The sequence below is a fragment of the Sceloporus undulatus genome, chromosome 10 (assembly GCF_019175285.1).
Source record: "Sceloporus undulatus isolate JIND9_A2432 ecotype Alabama chromosome 10, SceUnd_v1.1, whole genome shotgun sequence".
Lineage (NCBI taxonomy): Eukaryota > Metazoa > Chordata > Lepidosauria > Squamata > Phrynosomatidae > Sceloporus > Sceloporus undulatus.
Window position 1 is genome coordinate 6,619,594 of NC_056531.1, and position 20,834 is coordinate 6,640,427.

Below are 20,834 nucleotides of genomic sequence, written 5' to 3' on the forward strand. Positions count from 1 at the left end.
AAAAAAGCAGCTTCAGGGAAGGGCTCATCCTCAGGATAGCCAGGGAAGGAAAGGGTGAAATTGTCTCCTCTCACTGGCTGTGATCTCAACAATCATCACCTCCTCTCCAGGTGATGCAATTGACTCCTTAAAACAGGCAAACTCTGTGGACAGAATCCTGTTGGTGCATATGCATATGTAAAAATATTGTGGACTTATGTGTATGGAAGTCTACTGCACATTGCGTATGCTTATATGTATGTGCGTTTGGCTGTGCAATGATGCAATTCATTCACATGGCAGTGTTGCACAACTGTTGTATAACTCCATGAGCATAACGTTTTGCTCCTCTTCTTGATGTAGGATCTTAGCCTGTGCATTAAATGCAACAACACATTTAACATTAGGTGTAGTTCAGCCTTGAAGTTTTTATGGAAGTATTTGTTTACAAAAGTACTTCTTTATTAAAAATTTTGTTTCTTTCTCATTGACAATTCATACAGCTCCATGACTCCCTGTTTTCTTGTCTGGGAGGACATTTTGGGGGCAGCTCCTACAAAGTCTGTTCCATTGTGAGGAGATCACTTTGGAGATGCTGGCTAGAATTCTGCTGATATGCTATGCTAGTGGTTGCATTTCTTCTAGGTTCATGCTGCAGTGATGAGGGAAGGCAGACATAATCTGCCAGTTAAAAGCAGCTTATTTCTCCAGTGCCGGACTTTCTTCATGGCTATAGCACCTGCCTTTTTTTGCCCACTGACTGGTGCAATTCTGCCAGAGTTGTATTCTGATGGGATTCCATTCTTTGACGATTGTTATAAATGAGCAGCAGAGCATTTGCTTATAAATAAACAGCAAAGCAATCGGACAGACAGCACTGTTTCAACAGTATCTTCAAATGCAAAAAGAGTGGCTTTTTGGAGCATTCCAGTTTCATTCACACACCTATGGACTACCAAGCAAGGTGCTAAAACAAAACAAAACCCCGAACCTTCAGGACCTCTGTCTGGTTCCTTGGCTGTATTCGTACTTTCCCTTGAATTCTGTCCATGCATGCTTGCGGGGGTTATCAGAGTGTGTGCATGCAATATCTAGCACCCACCAACCAGCACCAGGTCCTAATGTGGTAGTGTCCAACATATCACCTCATATTGCAGTAGACCTGATGTCATGCTCCCCTTGAGAGCTTGGGTTCAGAAGAGGAAACAGACCTACTACAGACATGCCCTCCTCCAGCTCAGTCTGACAGCCACCTGAGTTCTCTAGAGGAGGAGGAAGAGGAGGTAGGAGAGATAGCTCCAAGTCCTTGGGAAAGATGAAGGCTTCAGTATGTGGCAGAAAGCCAGTTCCCCCCTCCCCACAGGCAAAGTGAGAGGCTGTGCGCATGCAGCTGGGAAACACCCTCTTGAAATACAGTCTGCAAGTTGGGTAGGGCTGAGTCGGCGGGCTATATACGTCAGTGGCCTTTCCCCATTCAGTTTGCTGGCGGAGAAATAACGTGGTTTGTCTCTCAGCCTGCTTCTACTGTGAGATACAACTCTATGATTTACAGCCCTGGTCTATTTCTCGACAGCTCCTGCTACCACACTGTTTGTTATTGGACACCGCTTGTTCCTTCAGCCACCGCACTTTTGACATTCTGTATTCTATTGCAGCGTGAGAGCAGGATAACTGTCTTGCAGTAGGTGACTTACATATACAACATATACAAACCTTCATTCAGCACTACCCTAGTAGGGAAGAATGCACAAATGCTAAGTATCCCAAAATCTACTATACTGTCAAAGGGATGTAATTCTTCTCTTATACTTGCATATAAGAACAAAACAACTCTGAGTTTCTATTTCTCTGCTGGTTGACACAACAAGAGGTTCTCCACATATTTCAGAGAGTTTCTGGCATCGGCAAGATGTCTACAAGAATTTTATGAACAGTTTTGGGGCCAGCTGTGATTTGCTTTATGTTCATTACTATTGTTCCTGACATGCCACTTGGAATTTTTAAAAGCCAAAGCATCAGATGGGTTGTTTATATCTTGTTCATCAATAATTCTGTCTTCTTGTGCTTACTGGATGTGAGTATGTGTGTGTACATGTCTGTGTGTCTGTGTTTGCACTTTGCTTTACAAAGGGAGAAAGAGACTAGTTTGGCACAGAGGTAACTTCCACATATTGTGGCAACCCTGAATGGGAGGGGAAACGCTATTTTTTTTCACTCTCATGCAAAGGGAGAAAAAAAAATCTTGTTAACAGTTTCTCAACAGGGTGTCCTGACAAATCAAGACGTCCTCTGTCAGTGTGGATAAGAAAATGTGTGAACATTCTTTATATTCCCATTTGCCAATCTGAAGGATACAAGCAAAAATTCTACTCACCCTGTTGCTCTCCGCAGCAACCCGCTGGGCTGCTTCCCTGGCCATGGCCTTTGCAACAGTACTGGGGACAGGTGTGCCTTGTGGCTGTGGGAGAATCCGATTTGGAGAAGGAGATCTCCTTCCTTGGAGAGGACTGTGGAAGTTGGGAGGCTCCAGGGTGTGTCCATGAATGGGAGAGGACACACGGGTCTGCTCCCATGACTCATCTCTTCTTACGTGTGGACATAAATGTTCGTCTTTGGTATCTGGGATGCCGGCACTTGGTAATGGCTTAGATTTGGGAGCTGGCCAGGGGTGGGGGGTTGGAGGCACCAGTAGGTCATGTGGAATGGCAGCACTCAACGAATCCACAGATTCCCCCTGGGCAGAAAGTGTTCGGACAAGAACTTCCCTTGCTTCCAAATTCTGGAGTCTCATTAGCTCTAAAACAGTATTCTCTGCTGTAGGAAAATTCACTTCTGCCACCTAAACATATGGGCAAAAACAGAGTCTGATGAGAAAGAGACAAATACTTGCACTACCTGAATGAAGACTCAGAACATAGCAGGAAAGAAAGGGAAGAGAAAGATGAAGAGACAGAGGAAGGAAACTCAGAACCTTACCTTGGACTACAACTCCCAGAAACCCTATGGCTATGCTGTCTGGGCAATTCTTGAAGTTGTATTTTATACATTTATGTATTAAAATATTTATCTCCTGCCCTTTATACAAGGATCTCTGGGCAGCTTACAATAAAAAAAAACCAATAAATAATCACAAAGATTTAAAATACATTGGCACCAACAATGGAATCATTTCAGTGCCAAGATAAAACCTGGCTTGTTATTAAAGCCTTTGGGCCAACATGATTTTATCTAGACTGCACATGTTTGGTGGTCATATTATTAAAGATGGCTTTAACTGGTTTTTACTTCTGTTATTAAATTGAGAAACGTCATAGAATCATTGATTTTAACTTGGCATTGAAATGATTCCAATGTGGGTTTAAATCAGGCCTCTGGGGGGTGGGGGGAATTCCACAACAAGGGTGTCACTGCAATGAAGACCCTCTCTCATGTTCTCCCACAATTTATTTTCCCTACTGATGGAACACAGAGGAGGGCCCCTCCAATAGATCTCAATTCTCAGGCTCCATTCTTTGGACTAATCCAAAAAGTAGCATTCCCAGCCTGTGAAAAAGAAGGTGCTGCCAAGCTAGCACAGAACAAAAGCAGCACACTACAGTAGACAGAGGACATAGCAACAGATATGTGATTTACTCAGATAGCATGTGACTGAAGATGACAAAGTAGGAAACTGGAAGAAGGCAATTTCCCCCCTTTTAAAGAAATTGATGTGCTACATGTGATTAATACAGGTTTACATAGACATGGGAACTAGTGCATGTTTGTGTATATATCTCCAGGCTTATCTGGAAGTCTATACAAGGGATCAAACCTCTCCGAATCCTGGAAGCATTTGGTCTAACTATGGAAACTCTGGTCAGTTGATTCAATTGGCAAATTAACAGGCAGTGCTGGTTTCAGATTCTTGAATGCTTGGAGGTAAGATGCCCTGCAACTCCCAGATCCTTTTCCTCTCTGATGTTAGCACAAACCACATGCTAGCATCTGGGTACCAATCACACCACCTCTAAGAGAGAATGAGAAGGGACAATGTGGCTCAATGCTATTGTTGTTCTATTTGTTCTTCTCACTGCTTACTCACTCAGAGAGGTCAGGTGAACAAGCAGAAATGGGGAACGGAAGAGGAAGAAAATGGGGAATGGAAGAGTTGGAGAAATCAGTTCCAGGGATCGGCAGTGAAAATTTTCCCCATCACTGACGCATGGGCCTTTGCATTGCCAATTCAATCGTAAGCAACACACATCTTATAAATTACTTTTTTAAACTATATATAATATATATATATATTAATTAGAGATAATTTATTAGAGATAATTTTAAGAATATTCAAACAAGGGTTTTTACTAAAATCATCCTTTTTGTGTTGTTAATGAGGGCATCGTGAAGTTTGATTTTTTTTTCCAACAATAATGTTCACAATAGTTTTGGGGAGCACAGCACATACTGTTTTCTACTTACTATTAATTTACTTTTTAAAGTGATGTTTTAGCAGAATTTTCAACGCTTGGCAATGTGCCAAGTCCAGTAACCTTTCAAGCCCCCAAATACCCCAAAATTCCATGCTCTGATGCCACGACTTGTCAACTGATTACAACTTTTCCTGAGCCATGATTTTAGAGCACACTCCTAACTGGCCCAAAAGGTCAAGAAGCATTTGGTCTGATACTGGGCCAGATGAAGCTGTGGTGACTCAAAAGTCTTCTCAGCCTAGGGATGTTGGGAATTACTTGGAATTACACACCTTAGCCTGCATTTTTTGCCAGCACTGTAGCTATAGTTGGGAGGAAAGAGGTTTGGATCTGGTATGACTTGGCTGCTTCCACATCTTATCCATTGTACATCCTCTTTTTGGTTCTTCTGCCTGCAGATCATAGTCAGGACTCAGAAATCTATAAGCATAATGTTCTGTTGGCAGATCTCTGAAATCCGCTGGCAGAGTGGGTTCTGCTAGCAGAAGATGTTTTTACCTAATTGTAATAAACTACAACTATTTAAATTAAGACTGGGCTGTTAGAGTACACGTTGGATTATTCCATCATGAAAAAAAACTCCCTGCAAACAGGAACCTAGCAAATGAGGGAGAGTAAAGTAAATACTTTTGTTTAAAATGCTAGTGTCCTCAATGCAGGGAAAGCAGAGCTGGTTTTTTTTTTTTAATTATTCTCTCTCTCCCGGTCTCTCTTTTAATGAAAGAGTCTATTCAGATACAGTATGTAACCCTTTACATCACATGCAGCAGGAAATGCTTTACTCTTTCATTCTGTTGACTGTGTTATTGTCCCCTTCAATAGCAATGGTAGGCCAGTCTGCACCTGCACAAAGGTTTTAGAACTTAACAAAATCTGAAACAAATGACGAGGTTTATGTGCTGGAACAGGCTCGTCATTTACTGAAAGAAGTACATGGGTGTGCCAATAACAAATCTTGACATACAGCTTAACAACAACAAAGTGGAAGACCACACTTACCCTTTGACCTTTTGCATAAATGCCATAGCCAGTCACATTGGCTCCATTAGAGGTCCCTGTTGCTGTGAGAATTGGTGACTTCCAAGAAACCAGGATAGTTCCTGGTGTTGGTCCAGCCTGAATTCTAATATCTTGAGGGGGAGCTGGTGGACCTAGAATTAAAAACAAAATATAATTGTCACTAGTCAATCCTTCCCTTATGACCTATGTGTGGAATACACTACTAAAAAGATACCATTGTGTGTGCATGTTACAGGTTAGGATTGATCTATGAAGGCTGAGTGTATCATTGTAGATGGGACCATAGCTCAGATGGGACATGGCATCTCCAGTATAAAGGTGGTACAAAATAGCAGTGGTACAAAAGATCTCTACCATTAAGAACAGATATTCCTGCGTCAGATGATTGTATCAATATTCGTGTGTGGAACATGTTGCCTCAAGGAGTACATGGTTGCATGCATGCATCAACAAAAAAAACTACATAAAAATACACTTGATCAATCCATAGGAAGATTGTCAAGATTGCTACTTGCAGTGCTTTGTCTAGGAATAAATGTATCCAGCCTATTTCAGGTTCATGTTATCTATGCATGCTTTATTTTCATTCTGTCCTGGTGTTCCAATAAGCAAAACCACTTTAAGGCATAGATTGTGATTTGATCACTCCTTGTTAAAAGAAAAGCAAGAGAAGTACCAGAAGTATTTGCTGGAAGTCAAACTCAGCCAAATGCTCAAGGTCTAGCGAATTCCTCACTTGCCATGGAGACAATTTCATTGTCTAAAAGGTGGAAGAGGGAACAAGGGGATCAGCTATTTTGGATCTGATCCTAACCAACTGGGATGACCTAGTTAACGGAGTGCAAGTGGTGAGATCCTTAGGTGGGAGTGATCATGTTCTCCTGGAGTTTGTTATACAATGGAAAGGAGAAGCCAAGGATAGTCAGATTTTAGGAGAGCAGATTTCAGTAAACTTAGAGAAATACTGGGGTTGATTCCATGGTCAGGAATACTAAAAGAGACGGGAGTTCAAGATGGATGGGAATTTCTCAAGGGTGAGATACTGAAGGCACAATTTCAAACAGTTCCAATGAGAAAGAAAAATGGGAGATGTCTCAAGAAACCAAGATGGGTGACTAAGTAACTTTCAGCTGAGCTAACTTTTAAACGGAACATATATAAGAAATGGAAAAATGGGGAAATCTCCAAACAAATATTCAAACAAATAGCAAGCACGTCTAGGGATAAAGTCTGAAAAGCTAAAGCCCAGAATGAACTCAGGCTTGCTAGAGAGGTTAAGAACAACAAAAAGGGCTTTTTTGGATATGTCCGCAGCAAAAGGAAGAAGGAAATGGTAGGGCCACTGCATGGAGAAGATGGCAAAATGCTAACAGAAGACAGAGAAACTCAACACCTTCTTTGCCTCAGTCTTCTCTGAAAAGGAAAAGGGTGCTCAACCTTAGGATAATGGAGCAGAGGACAGAAAAGGGGAATTTCAGCACAGAATACAGTAAGTAAAGAGATACTACAGGAATATCTGGTTAATCTAAATGAATATAAATCTCCAGGACCAGACGAACTACATCCAAGGGTATTAAAAGAACTGGCAAATGTAATATCGGAGCCATTGGCAATAATCTTTGAAAACTCCTGCAGAACAGGAGAGGTCCCAGCAGACTGGAGGAGTGCAAACGTTGTCCCCATCTTCAAAAAGGGGGAAAAAGAGGATTCCAACAATTATCATCCAGTTAGTCTGACATCAATAGCAGGAAAGATTCTAGAGCAGATCATTAAACAGAGAGTCTGTGAACATCTAGAAAGCAAGGCCATAATCACAAAAAAATCAACACGGCTTTCAGAGAAAGAAGTCATGCCAGACAAATCTAATCTCTTTTTTTGATAAAATTACCAACTTGGTAGATGAAGGGAATGCTGTGTATATAGTATATCTTGATTTCAGTAAGGCTTTTGACAGGGTTCCCCATGACATTCTTGCAAACAAGCTTGTAAAATGTGGGTTAGACAAGGTAACTGTTACATGGATTTGTAATTGGTTGACCGGCTGAACCCAAAGGGTGCTCAACCTTTTCATCCTGGAGAGGAGTGACCAGTGGGGTCCCACAGGGCTCTGTCCTGGGGCCAGTGCTATTCAACATCTTTATCAATGACTTGGATGACAGAATTGGGGGTATACTTATCAAATTTGCAGATGACACCAAATTAGAAGGAGTAGCTAAAACCCCTGAGGACAGGATTAAACTTCCGAATGACCTTAATAGATTAGAAAGCTGGTCCAAAGCTAACAAAATGAATTTCAACACAGAGAAATGTAAGGTACTGCACTTTGGGCGGAAAAATAAAATGAACAGATATAGGATGATGGGGGACACCTGGCTGAACAAGACTATGTGTGAAAGGGATCTGGGAGTCCAAGTAGACCACAAGTTGAACATGAGTCAACAGTGCGACGCAGCAGCTAACAAGGCCAACACGATTTTAGGCTGCATCAATAGAAGTATAGTGTCTAGATCAAGGGAAGTAATAGTGCCACTCTATTCTACTTTGGTCAGACCCCACCTGGAATATTGTGTCCAGTTCTGGGCACCACAATTCAAAAAGGACATTGAGAAACTGGAGTGTGTCCAAAGGAGGGCGACCAAAATGGTGAAGGGTCTGGAAACCAAGTCCTATGAGGGATGACTTAGGGAGCTGGGGATGTTTAGCCTGGAGAAGTGAAGCTTAAGGAGTGATATGATAGCCCTGTTTAAATACTTGAAAGGATGTCATATTGAGGAGGGAGCTAGCTTGTTTTCTGCTGCTCCAGAGATTAGGACCCGGATCAATGGATGCAAGCTACAGGAAAAGAGATTCCACCTCAACATTAGGAGGAACTTACTGACAGTAAGGGCTGTTTGACAGTGGAACAAACTCCCTCAGAGTGTAGTGGAGTCTCCTTCCTTGGAGGGCTTTAAACAGAGGCTGGATGACCATCTGTCAGGGATGCTTTGATTTAGATTTCCTGCATGGCAGAATAAGGTTGGACTGGATGGCCTTTATGGTCTCTTCCAACTTTCTGATTCTATGATTCTAAGTAGAAGTACTGTAGAACTGATTCCACAGATGGTTCATTAAAAAATGAACAAGAAGGAATCAGCTGGAAAATATCAGCAATGGTCTTAAATGTCTCTATACTAATGCATAGACGATGGGAAATAAACAAGAGGAACTTAAACTCTTAACATAGTAAGATAGAGATGATTTAATAGGCATCACTGAAACAAGTTGGGAAGAGTCTCATGACAACGTTTCAAGGAGTGTTGTGTATAAGGGCAGAGCAAATGCTAAATAGACGCATGTCTTTATATTTTGACCAAATACTTTCATCCTAGCTTCAAAACTACCAGAAACAGAACTGAAGGCTGGCATGGCACAGAGCCATTCAGGACTATTGTCATGGCCACCCACGAGGAGGACTCAGAGGATGACAAGGAGGACTCGGCTCCTCAGGTGCAGGAGGAATCTGAGGCTGTGCCAGGACCCAGTTCAGCCCTGCCAGGACCCAGCTCTGCTCTCCCAGCCCAAGTGGATTTGGCTTAACCAGACCTAGCTCAGTGGAATGTCCTCCAGTGGAGCCTGGGGCTCAGCAGCCCAGCCTTGTCCCAGTAGAAGTGCAAGACTTGGGAGACATAGAGCAGCAGAGCATTGAGGTTCCTACCATTAGCCAGAGGAGATCAGAAAGGGCATGCCTTTGGCGTTCCAAGAGACTTGCTGAGAAATGCTCATTAGGCAATCAGCAGCTGTGATAAGGGAGCTAGATATAAGACACCTGGCAGAGGCTGTTCTTATTAAGCGAATGCTGCTGGATCTGACGCCTTGCCTCCTAGACTTTTGACTGCCTTGGAATCCTTGACCTCGGACCGGTCTTGCTGACCAACCCTCTGGTTTTCTTGACCTTGGACTGGACTGGTAGTATTGCTCTCTGTAATCCTGAACTTTGGACTGACTTGTAGCATACTCTCTTCAAACTTGGTTTGGCATTGTTGCTGGAGGAACTGCTTCTTGGCAGCTCGATGTGTTTTTGCCAAGCAGGCTCTTATCAGCCGCGTGAATGTGTGTTGGCAGCATTACCGGACAATTATAGGAACTGACTAAGTCAGGTCACAGGCCAACCTTGCAGACTGGTCTTGGATATGTTTGGTCATGCACTTTGGCATCTTAAAGTTTCAGAACAATTTCGGAAGCAACAATTTGGTGCAGAGGAGGGGAAATTAGGAAGGCGGCCAAGTTCCTCCAATCTCAGAATTTCTCTAAGAGAACTTGAAGGAGACAGCAAAGCAGCTGCAGCTTCAAAAATCCCGATGTGACCATTAAGCAACCTAAACAGTGCTGAAGCAAATGTGTATCCACATTCTTTTGCTGAAGTCTCAGCAGTAAGTCAATGCTGGATTAATTGCCATGTTAACTGGCCATTTGGTCAAATGGATGAGGAACAGTGTATGCAAAGTTGCATTGTGATTTTTGTGGGCTGTAATTCAGTGGCCAAACACATGCTTTCCATGAATATGATCCTAGGTTTAATTCCAGCATCTCAAAGTGGGGTTGGGAATGACTCCTATCTGATATAACTGGACATTGGGAACAACAGTGAATCTAGATGGACTGACTTAGTATAAGACAGTGTCCTACATTCCTATTTGAGAAAGATGCTCTCAGAGGGGTGTGTGCATAAATAGTGTTCTATAAATTGGCCACTACTTGTTTGCCATTCCCTGTTTCATGGCAGTACACAGAAGATTAGTATTTCAAGGAAATGGCTAGAGGGAACCCTTCTTAACAACTTGCTAGTTTTCTATGTATGTCTAATATGGGACATTCTGATCTGAAATGCCTCATCCACATCCAAAAGTGATGCAGTTCAGGAAAAACTGTATTGTTTCATTTTTATTGTTGTATAAAAAGGCTTGAAAATCTTTGACCCTCCAGATGTTTCTGGAGGCCTCCAACTTCTATAACCAATGACTGGGATGGGTGGTTCTTTTGAGAGTGACTTCCCTAAATATCTGAAGAGATTATAGTTCCCCAGCACTCCTGTATAAAATAGCCTCCTAGAGTGGGGATGGAAAGTGAGTATGCAACCTATGTAGAGGTACTTCAGCCAGCCTACAAATCTGGAGGAAAGTTGTATTAAAGGAAATTAGGACTACACAGAACCTTCTGGGACAACTCTTGGGGCTTCAGCCGTATAGTACAGTTGGCCCTCCATATCAGCGGGCTAGTTATTTGTGGACTGGAGCATCTGTGGATAGTCCTGCCCCAATATTGTCAATGGCAGCACATACATGTGGCCATGCCAATGTGTTCACACACATGTCCATTGGTAATAAGGGGACCTAAGGTCCCATGTTTTTTGGCATCTGTGGGGAAAGTCCATAATGGAACCCCCACCAAAAAGGAGGGCCAACTGTATGTGCTTTATTGTTCCCTTAATTTTTGAAGTTTAGGGATGAACTAACATGGCATCTTCTAGGCACATGTGGGAACTCAGACCTCCCCAGTCCTAATGCAACAGCCTTGCTACTGAACCATACTGTAACAGGATCTTCCACCTACAGTTTAGAGAAGTTACCATTTTGAACTACAATTCTCAGAATCCTCTAACTGGTATGGTCACTGGGACTTTAATCTCAAATAATGCCTTTTCAAATCCTGCTTCCATCTATATTCTAGGAAGAGTAAGATCTGTATAAATTCATCTGGATTAATGTATCATATACATTCTGTTCTTTATATCTTCAAGGGAAAATGTGGTTTTCTTCTAAAACTTGGGGTCTGTGTAGCAATCCCAACCCATAAAACAGATGAGGAAAGATCTCCCCATGTGAAGATTCTGAAAACCTGCTATCATAATAGCACATTTGGTACATCTCTAATTAAAACCGATGCTCTATAAATAGAAGTGTGCTGTTTGGAAACTTAAAACCTAAAAATATCTCCATAATTATTAAGGTCATGTATATTTCGTGAGTTCTGTCACATGTTCAGCAAATGCCTGCCTAAAGTGAGCAAATGAAAAAGCTTTCAGAGCAAAAGGACTACCCCCTCCGCTCACAACCATCTTCATATTCAGTTTGTTCGAACAACAAAGCTGGGACTTTGTGATACAGTGATATCAGTATCACGGTATTTTTGTTGTCAGACAAATAAACCTCTTCTGGATGGAGAAGTAAATTCAGAGGTGTACCCACAGGGGGGCAAAATGTATACATTGCCTTCCCAAAATTAGAATTCTCCCCCTATGAAATGTTCTTTCATTCCTCAGATTTACTGTTCACATCTAAAACACTTCTATTTGCTATGTTTGGATACCCAAGATCACTTTATCCGACCCTTTTCTTTGGATGTCTAAAGCACTGCTTTTATGGGCCATAAGGCCCGTTTTCTCCCAGTGCTGGTGTCATCCTATTTGGACAATGCACAGCCCAAGTTCTGGCATCTGGCATGTTCCGCACAAGAACCAGGACAAAACAAGGTTAAAACACATTTTTAAAAACCTTACCTATTGCTCTGGATCTTCTGGGAAGACCCAGAGCATTCTGTTTATGTTGAGGAGTGGCTGTCTGCACAGGCATCCCACATGGCCACCTGGTGCATCCCGGGGCCACCATAGAGCACTTGTTCTGAAGTCAGAATGAAGTGCCCAGCATGTGATCATTGCTGAGTGCCTTATTCTGACCCCAGAAGCAAGTGACCTGCAGCAGCAGCAGACATGTCAGGCAGCCCAGCAAGACACCTGTGCAAACATCTGCCACGCCACTGAAATGGAGGACCAGGAAACAGGGAGAACAGGACAGCTGTGGGGCCAAGATTCTCCAGGCTGCTCCTGGAGTACACTGGCCAGTGCAGACACGGCCCAACTCTTTTTCTAAATGCTCAATTGATGTTTTAAGTTACTATAATGCTAGAAATTTGAGATATGAAGGAAAATTTCATTTGATGTGTCAAGTTCTTATTTGGAGGGCAAAGCACTTGTTTTCTTCCTTCCATAGCTATACCCCCTAGTATTCTTGTTTCAAATGTTGGGGGAAATTAACAGTATAATTTTTTTTCTAGGAGGCTTTCAAACATTGGGAATCCGGATTAGTTTACCCAGGGTGGAGTGGAATGGGATTCATTTTCAGAAATTACCCCAAACTTCAGTTCAGTGAGGGCAGTACCTGAATAGAAATCCTCTCCTTTACCTGAACTGCATTGCTGGACAGGTCCACCTATTTTAGGTGCAGGGATTCTTTGGTCTTGCAGACATTCTGAACTTGATTTCCTATAAATCCCAGCCAGTTTGAGATTATGAATGTTGAATTTCAAAACATCTAGAGGGCCAAAGGTTCCTCACTCCTGGGCTATGTTGGGATATGTTGTTAAAGAATCTGAATCATGTACTATTAGTCTTGCTGAATCACCTATTTGCATGCATCTGCCCACAGATGGTCAGTGTTCTGAGGATCACTGACTTGTTTGGTACACATGAGCATCTGAATTGAGACACTATTATTCTCCACTTAAAACAAAGATGGAGATTGGTCACCATTATAGAACCGTTCCGGAGAAACTGTAATCAGAAAAGGACACTGGTCATTGTGTATCAGTGTCCCTCTTGAGGTGGGCAAGACAGCACTCTCAAATGTTTTGGACTACAGTTCACATATGTCGCAGGCACAATGGTTAAGAGAAAGGGGTTGTGGGACCTGTAGTCCAAAACATCTGAAAGACAACACTGGAGTAGAAGAATCAGTCAATTTTGCTTTCTCCCACATTCAAGTCTTTTTTTTAAAGCAGGTTATTTCTACTGAAATTATGAAGAAATCTGCAAATGTTGCTAATCCTCTTGTACCCTGGTGGTACTATTTAAATAAAAATAAGCAATAAAGATTATATGAATGATATCAGTTGTTTAGAATAAAGTAATAAGGCATACCTGCCGGCAATGTTGAAAATTCTATGAAGGCTTCTTTTTTTTCTCGTTGCTCTAATGGGAGCTGCCAGGGCATCTGGTGAGGCTTGGCTAATACCTTCACCTTGTAGGCCATGTTGGGCTTCAGGTTAAAAAACTGGTACTTGTATCTGGCAGCCTTGACAATGTCAAATTCTTCTTCATTGAGGAAGATCACGTGACTGTAATTGCTGTTGGTTGGGAGCCAGGTGAGTTCAGCAGAGATCTGAGTGACGTTGTCCACCTTAAGTTGGGAGGGTGCCACAATGACATCCTTCCCAACTAACAAGGTGCACTGTAGCTCATCAGAATTGCCCCTGCTGGTGATGCTTTGAATTGAGATTCGATACGTGCAAGCAGCAATGTTGAGTTTTTCTATGAGAGCTTTACTTCTGCTCCCCAAGGACACACTCATCCGTATTTCTTTATCTACCAGGACGTTGTAGCTATGAATGGTTCCCCATCCAGGTGGCACAACTGGAGGCTCCCAGCCCACAATTACACTTTTGGCTAGTTGTTTGATAAGGGTAATTTTTCTAGGATAAGGCACAATGTCTTCCCCAATTTCGTCAATGTTCACATCAAGGGTCCCTGCACCATTATTGATGACACAAGAGTCTAAGTGGCTTGGTGGATTGATTTCCAAAAGGCCATCTCCTTCCAGTGTGTGACCAGTATGGTTTATGTAATTCTGATCCTGCTCACTGCTTAACCCACTTGAAAAACGGGATTCATTGTCCTGCACAAAATCCACAAAGTTGGAAGGAACTAGACCTCTTTGCCCATCTAGAAGTTCACCTAGTGGAAAAAAAAAAAGAAGATGAGAGAAAAGTTACACCAATGTTCAGAGCTAAATATAATCTCTTCAACACAGCATGAAGAGGACACCTTTCCATCTGTGTTCATGCTAATAGGTGGGCAAGGAGAGTTGTAGTGTATTTCATCCTCCACCCATATCCTGGCTTGGACTGAAACTATTTGCAGTGCAGATGAAGTTTGATTAGACACTTCTGCATGTGGTACCACACTGTTAAGTGTCCTGGGTGACTCTTCCCAATCTCAATCAAAGCTTTAGTTGACTATCCTACAAAGGAGGTAAAATCCTACCAAGGACCTGTATTTTAATAGATCTGGAGGGCATTAGGTTGCCACTGACCCCAGAAGGCTTGAAAAAGGATTACATAACTCCATTGATCAAATAAGTCTATCTAGTGATGACAAATAAATGGTATTGTATGCATACTCTGAAGACTGTAGTCCAAAAGTAAACAATTACTGAATTTTACCATGCCAGACTAAATAAATCTTTGTACTTTCAGATCATAGACTGATACTATTTTCTTGGCTAAAGGACTTAGTGAAAACCAGTGTGTTGATTTGAAGACTGAAGACCAGAACTTTGAAAATGTTTTATTGCAGCTCCCAGAATCCCCCAGGCAGCATGGCTACTAGCTAAGACAGCTGAGCTGGAGTTCAAAAAGTAACTTTTTTGTGGTGTCTCCCCTGCCAGGTAAGTGTCTTGTGTGACCTTGGGCCAGTCTCCCGTTCTCTCTTGCCATAATCTATCTCATGGGGTTGTTCTGAATAATAAATGGAGGTGTCAGAAGGAAAGAACCATGCACAATGGATCAAGCTCCTTGAAGAAAAATTGGATATTAATTAAGTCAATAAAATTATTTTCCTGAATTTAGCACCACAAAAGTAAATCAATAGGTCAGCACCCCACCTCCATGAGAAGTGGTTAAAGAGGATCAACCACTACAACAACTTCACCCCATCCTCCAACAGACCTTCATAGAAACCATCTTCATCCATGTCTCCATACACGTAGAGGTATTTTCCTGCGGTGAGGGGGAGCTCCGCTTCAGGGTTTTCATTTGGTCCATCAAATGGGTTATAACTACAGTGAAAGGCACAGGTAGTAAATATTTCCTCATCACCTTTGAGGGGATATAACTAGTCACTGTTAAGAATCTCAGGGTAGTGTTAGCAAGTGAGATGAGGGGAGGGGAGGGGAGGTGGAGGACACATTTCTGCTGATGTCCGATCATTCAGCAGCCACATCTTGACTATTTCATGTAAAGACCCCCCACCTCTACTTAAATTATATGCATTTAGCATGTGTGGAGTGGAGCACTATGCATAAACATGCTCCACAGCTTGGCCTCAATCCTACATGTCTTAGCATAGTGTAGAACTACTCTATGCTGAGCCACTTACCACACCCTGGATTTACCATAGATGGCCATTTGTACCTGGAGAAGAATGTAGAAGGGGGTCACAGAAGTGTCTGGCTATGTCCTCATAGCCAGATGCAAAGCAATTACAGAAACCTCCAGAAACCTGTGGCTAATACAATCATTTTGAGTCTGGTTACGGGGACATGTCTAGATGCTTCTGTGATCTTCCTCTTGCTCTCTACTAGGCATGGAATGGCCATGGGGGAGTTTTAGCAGCTTTACATTAGCTTTAGGGGCCTCTGGTCACTGCACAGAAAGGAAGGAAATAGCAACCTCTGCTGCAACCAAAAACAGACATGTGAAGACTAAGGTAAACTTACATCTGTTTATCCCACTAACTGGATGTAAGCTCTTGTTTCTCTTCCCTTTGGCTGCAATTGAAGCCAAGATGGGTTGCTTCTTGGTTGCTTGAGGTGCTCATCTCCCTTCGGAATATACACAGCCTAGTCATCCAACAGAGGCAATGGGTTGCACCACTGTCACCTCCACACTACCTGGCACCTACCTGTTTCAGCCAACCATCTCATTCTTCCTAACAGTGGGGCCAGCACTGGACAGCCAAATAGGCCCTTTCCTTAGCACTCTCCGTAATTTCACCAGCAAGTTCACCACTTCACATTTCCCATAGGTTTGCATGAAGGAGCTTAAAGATACATTATTGCATAAAAGCCTATTTGGTGAAGTTTGAAGTTACCTATATCGGGCGATGCAAAGATGGACTTTTCCCGAGTATCTCTGCTTTGAGGTATTGGAATTCTGTTCATTATCCATCTGTAAGAAGAAGAACCCATCTTCACACATCAGGATGGGAAATATCTTAATTTCAGTGAGTGTAAACGTATACAATAATGCTTAAAGTGAGATTTAAGCCGATGCATGCCTTTTCCCACCCCCTCTACAGATACAGCTTATGGATCATCTTACTTATTCAGGAAAGTGTATAATGCTAAACAACAAAAACAAGGGGTCTTATGGCACCTTGAAGGCTTATACAGTGACCCTCCAAATTGGTGGATATTCAGTTCCCCCTCCCGCCATGGATGCTAAACAAAGCAATCATGCCCCATATTTTTCAATGGCACAATCAGAGGAGGTCAAATTCGCAGATCAGAAGCCCGCCCTTAGGGAGAACCCACTGTTTTATTTGGACAAAAGCCTCTGAGGACACCAGTCCACTTACTAGTTTAAGATGCCAAAAGATTCCTTCTTGGTTTCTCTCCTGCAAGTTAACACATTTACCTGCCTCCTGCTTTGAGTGTGTGTGTGTGTGTGTGTGTGTGTGAGAGAGAGAGAGAGAGCGAGAGAGAGAGAGAGAGAAGCATCAAAGATTTACCAAAATAATATGTGGAAGTCCTAAAAATGGTATCAAGGACAGTTCTGAACACCTTGCATAATCAAAATGTTCTTTACAAACCAATTGCCATTTGAGAAGATGAGTGCTGCAAACAGGCAATCACTGCTTGATCAAATCTCAGATTCCAGAGGGACACTTGGATACAGTGGCCCTAAGTTGAGTAATATATAACTGCCTTATGTAAAACTACAGGCCTGAACAGACAGGCCAAAATAAAGTTGCTTCAGATCACTTTGGAGGTATGCAGTTTAAATGATGCATGTGTCCTAAGAGGCTGGAAGCCACGCCAAAGCCACGCTCCAGTCCTAAGGACTAGAGCACAGCTTTGGTGCAGCTTCTGGACCCTTAAGATCATGTGTCATTTAAACAGCATACCTCCAAAGTAACCCGAAGTAGCTTTATTTTGGCCTGTCTGTTCGGGCCCTACATGACTGGCCTACTTAGTGCACCATTGCCTACCTTTACTAGTGATTAATTTCACTGGAAATCTACTTTGATTAGTGGAGTAGGCAGCTACTCTCTCATCTACAAATTAGGGCTCATTCTTCATATTTGAATGGTCTAGGTTTGTCCTAGAGGCCTCAGTTTGTTGACACCCCACTACCATACATACAGAAGCTCACAGAGTGATCTTGAAGTTCACAGGAAAAAGACAATTCCAAGCTCTGCCACCTAATAACGTTTACTGAATCAGCAGAATGTAATTGGAAACTTTTTAATGCAAAATAAATGCCCAACCATTAAACAAAAATCCCAGCACCATATTCTCTTCCTTTCCACCTCAGAGATTACTTCAACATCCACAACAGAGCACAAAGAGACACAAGCACCAAGCAAAGCACAAGCCAGCACTTGAACCATATGATATTTAGTGAAGCCCCATCCAGTAACTATAAAAGTAACTAATACAGTGCGCCCTTGCTTTACGCGGGGGATCCATTCTGGACTCCCCCACGTAAAGCAAATTCCCGCACATGCTCAAGCCCCATTTAAATGAATGGGGCTCATGCACACAGAGGCGCGGCAGCACACATGTGCCATGGGCATGCACCCCATTACTCCCTATGGGACGTGCCGCCCCTTGCTCCCCGCATGGCTTTCAGCATATGCTGAAAGCCGCGCAAAGCACGCCTGCGTATGAGCAGGCGCACTGTAGTTACAATTACAAAGCAGAAGTAATGTTATCCTTCATCATTTTACAGTTGTAATGTAAATTAGATATCCTTTGTGCTGGGAATGGGAGTTAATTACAAGCAATGTGTTATTTCCAACAAGTTATTTCCAAGTTCTTGCCATAATGACATTTCTATTCGGCCAGCAAATGGAACCAGCAAGCCAGCTTGCAGAAACAGGGCCCGAACAGACAGGTCAAAATAAAGCTGCTTCCGGTCACTTTGGAGATATACTGTTTAAATGATGCATGCGTCGTAAGAGGCCAGAAGCCACATCAAAGCCATGCTTCAATCCTAAGGACTGGAGCACAGCTTTGGTGCAGCTTCTGGACCCTTAAGACATGTGAGTCATTTAAACAACATACCTCTAAAGTGACCCAAAGCAGCTTTATTTTGGCCTGTCTGTTCAGGCCCATAGTTCAATATGTCCTACACTCAGAGCAGACTGCTTCTAGCCTGCCTTCCTCCATCCGCTCACCTACTGATAAAGCCATAAATGTTTTCACTATTGCTTTCTTCCTACTCATAGTCTTGTACCCCATGGAAAGGACACAGCCCTTTCCTCCTCTGGGCTGGCATGCAGTAGAATTCATAACTGAGTCTATAGTGACTACTTTGGTAGTCTACCTCCTTTCTCCCTTCTTTGCTATCAAACATTGAGACAGCAAATGAATTAGCCTTTGTGGAAAGGGGTGAAGCTCCCTTGTATTCTCCAAAACTGCCACATCAAGTGCCTTTTTGCTGCTTTGACTTTTCAAAGCATGCTTTCTCATGAAGAGTTTCAGTATAATATAATTCTCTTTTCTCTCAGATGCTGGACCATGTCTGGAAAACCCAAACCTTCTACAAGGTATGATGGAACCTCGTAATTACCACAAAAAGAAGAAGAAAAAAGAGGCAAACAATGAACAATTCAGTCTGAAAGAGCTTTGGTGGGAAAGGGAGAGCAAGAAAAGTTGGTTCTTAACCAACCTCACATTTCCAAAGAGTGGAAACATAATTCCTCACAGAGCACACATACTTATTTTTCTTGACGTACTGCAAACTCTGTACAAACCAATTCCATAGTATATGTATGATGCATTTCTATGTCCTTCCATTTAGACATAGGTCCTATTGTGTTCCATGGGATTTATTCCCAAGACTCCAAGTCCAATGCTGTATTTAGGAAAACCATATTTCTTTCCTCCAGAAAGGTGAGAGGAGTACACTCATCATGGCAACTAAATAGTATACATCCCTATCTGTACCACAGGACTATTTTGGGCACTGTGTTATTAAGACAAAGATACAGCGCTGGCAAGAAGAAAAATTCCACAATCCATATTAGAGTAATGCCTTTATTAGGTTAATCAAAATGATACAAAAAGGTGTGCCAACTTTGGGAAGTCCAGATCACTTCACTAGGAATGATATTACAATAAGCAAGTGCCTAAGGGAAAGGGGAGAAACCTGTCTTTATGTCAGACCTGGAGAGTTGTAAAGCTTGTGCTCTTTCAGTTGGTCTACTAAAGGCATGGGGCCCAGCGTCGCATAGTGGTTTAAGCACTATGACTCTTGAGACTAAGGTTTGAATCCCCACTTGGTCATGGAAACCTACTAGGTAACCTTGGGTAAATCACACTCTCTTAGTCTCAGAGGAAGGCAAAGGTAACCCTCCCCCCACAGCCGAACAAGTATTGCAAAGAAAATCTTGTGATAGGTTCGCCTTAGGGTTGCCATGCGTTAGAAACTATTTACAGGTACATAGCAACAAATAAAGGCATGACACCAATATAGATTTTGAATTTTTAAAATAGAAGCAAAATCTCTCTAAAGAAATAAAATGTTGATTTAAAGTTTTTTTTAAAGGAAAGTGGTAGATTCAAACATATATTACTCTCATAAAAATGACAAAAGCAGTGTAACATTTGGAATATTTCCTTTTTTATCACGTGGAGTGTGCCATTTATCCCCAGCGCCTGGAAAATTACTAAGCCATCCATAGCTGAGTAAGGGGTTCCACAGCTCAGTTTTGGATGGCTTCATGCCACCTCGTTCATTATTCTTAAAAGTAACTTACAAACTCTGTTCCTACTCAGCTAACATCTCTTAGGTTTTAAACACATGGCTTTGTTTAAAGAACAAAAACTATTTGGGGCTTTCTTTCTTCTGCAGGATGTCCCTACTGAAGTTAGGTTCCCTCTGATCTACATTATCTGTACCTAAGTATTCAGTCATTAAAAGTGAGGTGGAATTAGTCATAAAAAGTTAGGTGGAAATTGCTCTGGGGGGGGGAAAACCAAGTGGTTCAGCACTGTCAAACTATGATTTTGTGTTACTTGAGTGAGCAACAAGGAGCCTTGAGATTGCACATTTCCTCTACTCTCTTTGTATATCACAATTCCCTCTGTCCAATTCTAGACTGAGGCAAGCCATCATTTGCCATTTCAGCTAAACCAATAAAGCATAGCTTGAACTGGTCTTGCAAATAAGGATTTGATCCTGCATTGTGAGGCAGGAAAAAACAGCATATTATATTTTAGAGAAATTTCAACACATGCAGGGAAAAAGAAGGAAGGAGAGACTCGCAATTGCAGTCTTCCCTTCATTTATTCAAACCATGATGGTGCTATACAACAAACCATGGTGGTG

At 42.3% G+C, this 20,834-nt stretch overlaps 1 protein-coding gene across 16 annotated transcripts in view; it reads right to left on the reverse strand.

Annotated features, from left to right (window-relative positions):
• Positions 1-20,834, reverse strand: part of RIMBP2 (RIMS binding protein 2) — a 197,242-nt gene that overhangs the window by 53,589 nt on the left and 122,819 nt on the right. For 15 of the 16 annotated variants that reach the window (XM_042441759.1, XM_042441751.1, XM_042441757.1 and 12 more), the window contains 5 exons: positions 16,369-16,445; positions 15,225-15,334; positions 13,420-14,232; positions 5,448-5,599; positions 2,354-2,818 (listed from right to left, as the gene is read on the reverse strand). In XM_042441759.1, the coding sequence (XP_042297693.1) occupies positions 2,354-2,818; positions 5,448-5,599; positions 13,420-14,232; positions 15,225-15,334; positions 16,369-16,445 (1,617 nt within the window). Of the gene's footprint in view, positions 1-2,353; positions 2,819-5,447; positions 5,600-13,419; positions 14,233-15,224; positions 15,335-16,368; positions 16,466-20,834 lie in introns of all 16 variants that reach the window. The other variant, XM_042441755.1, reaches the window with a different exon arrangement.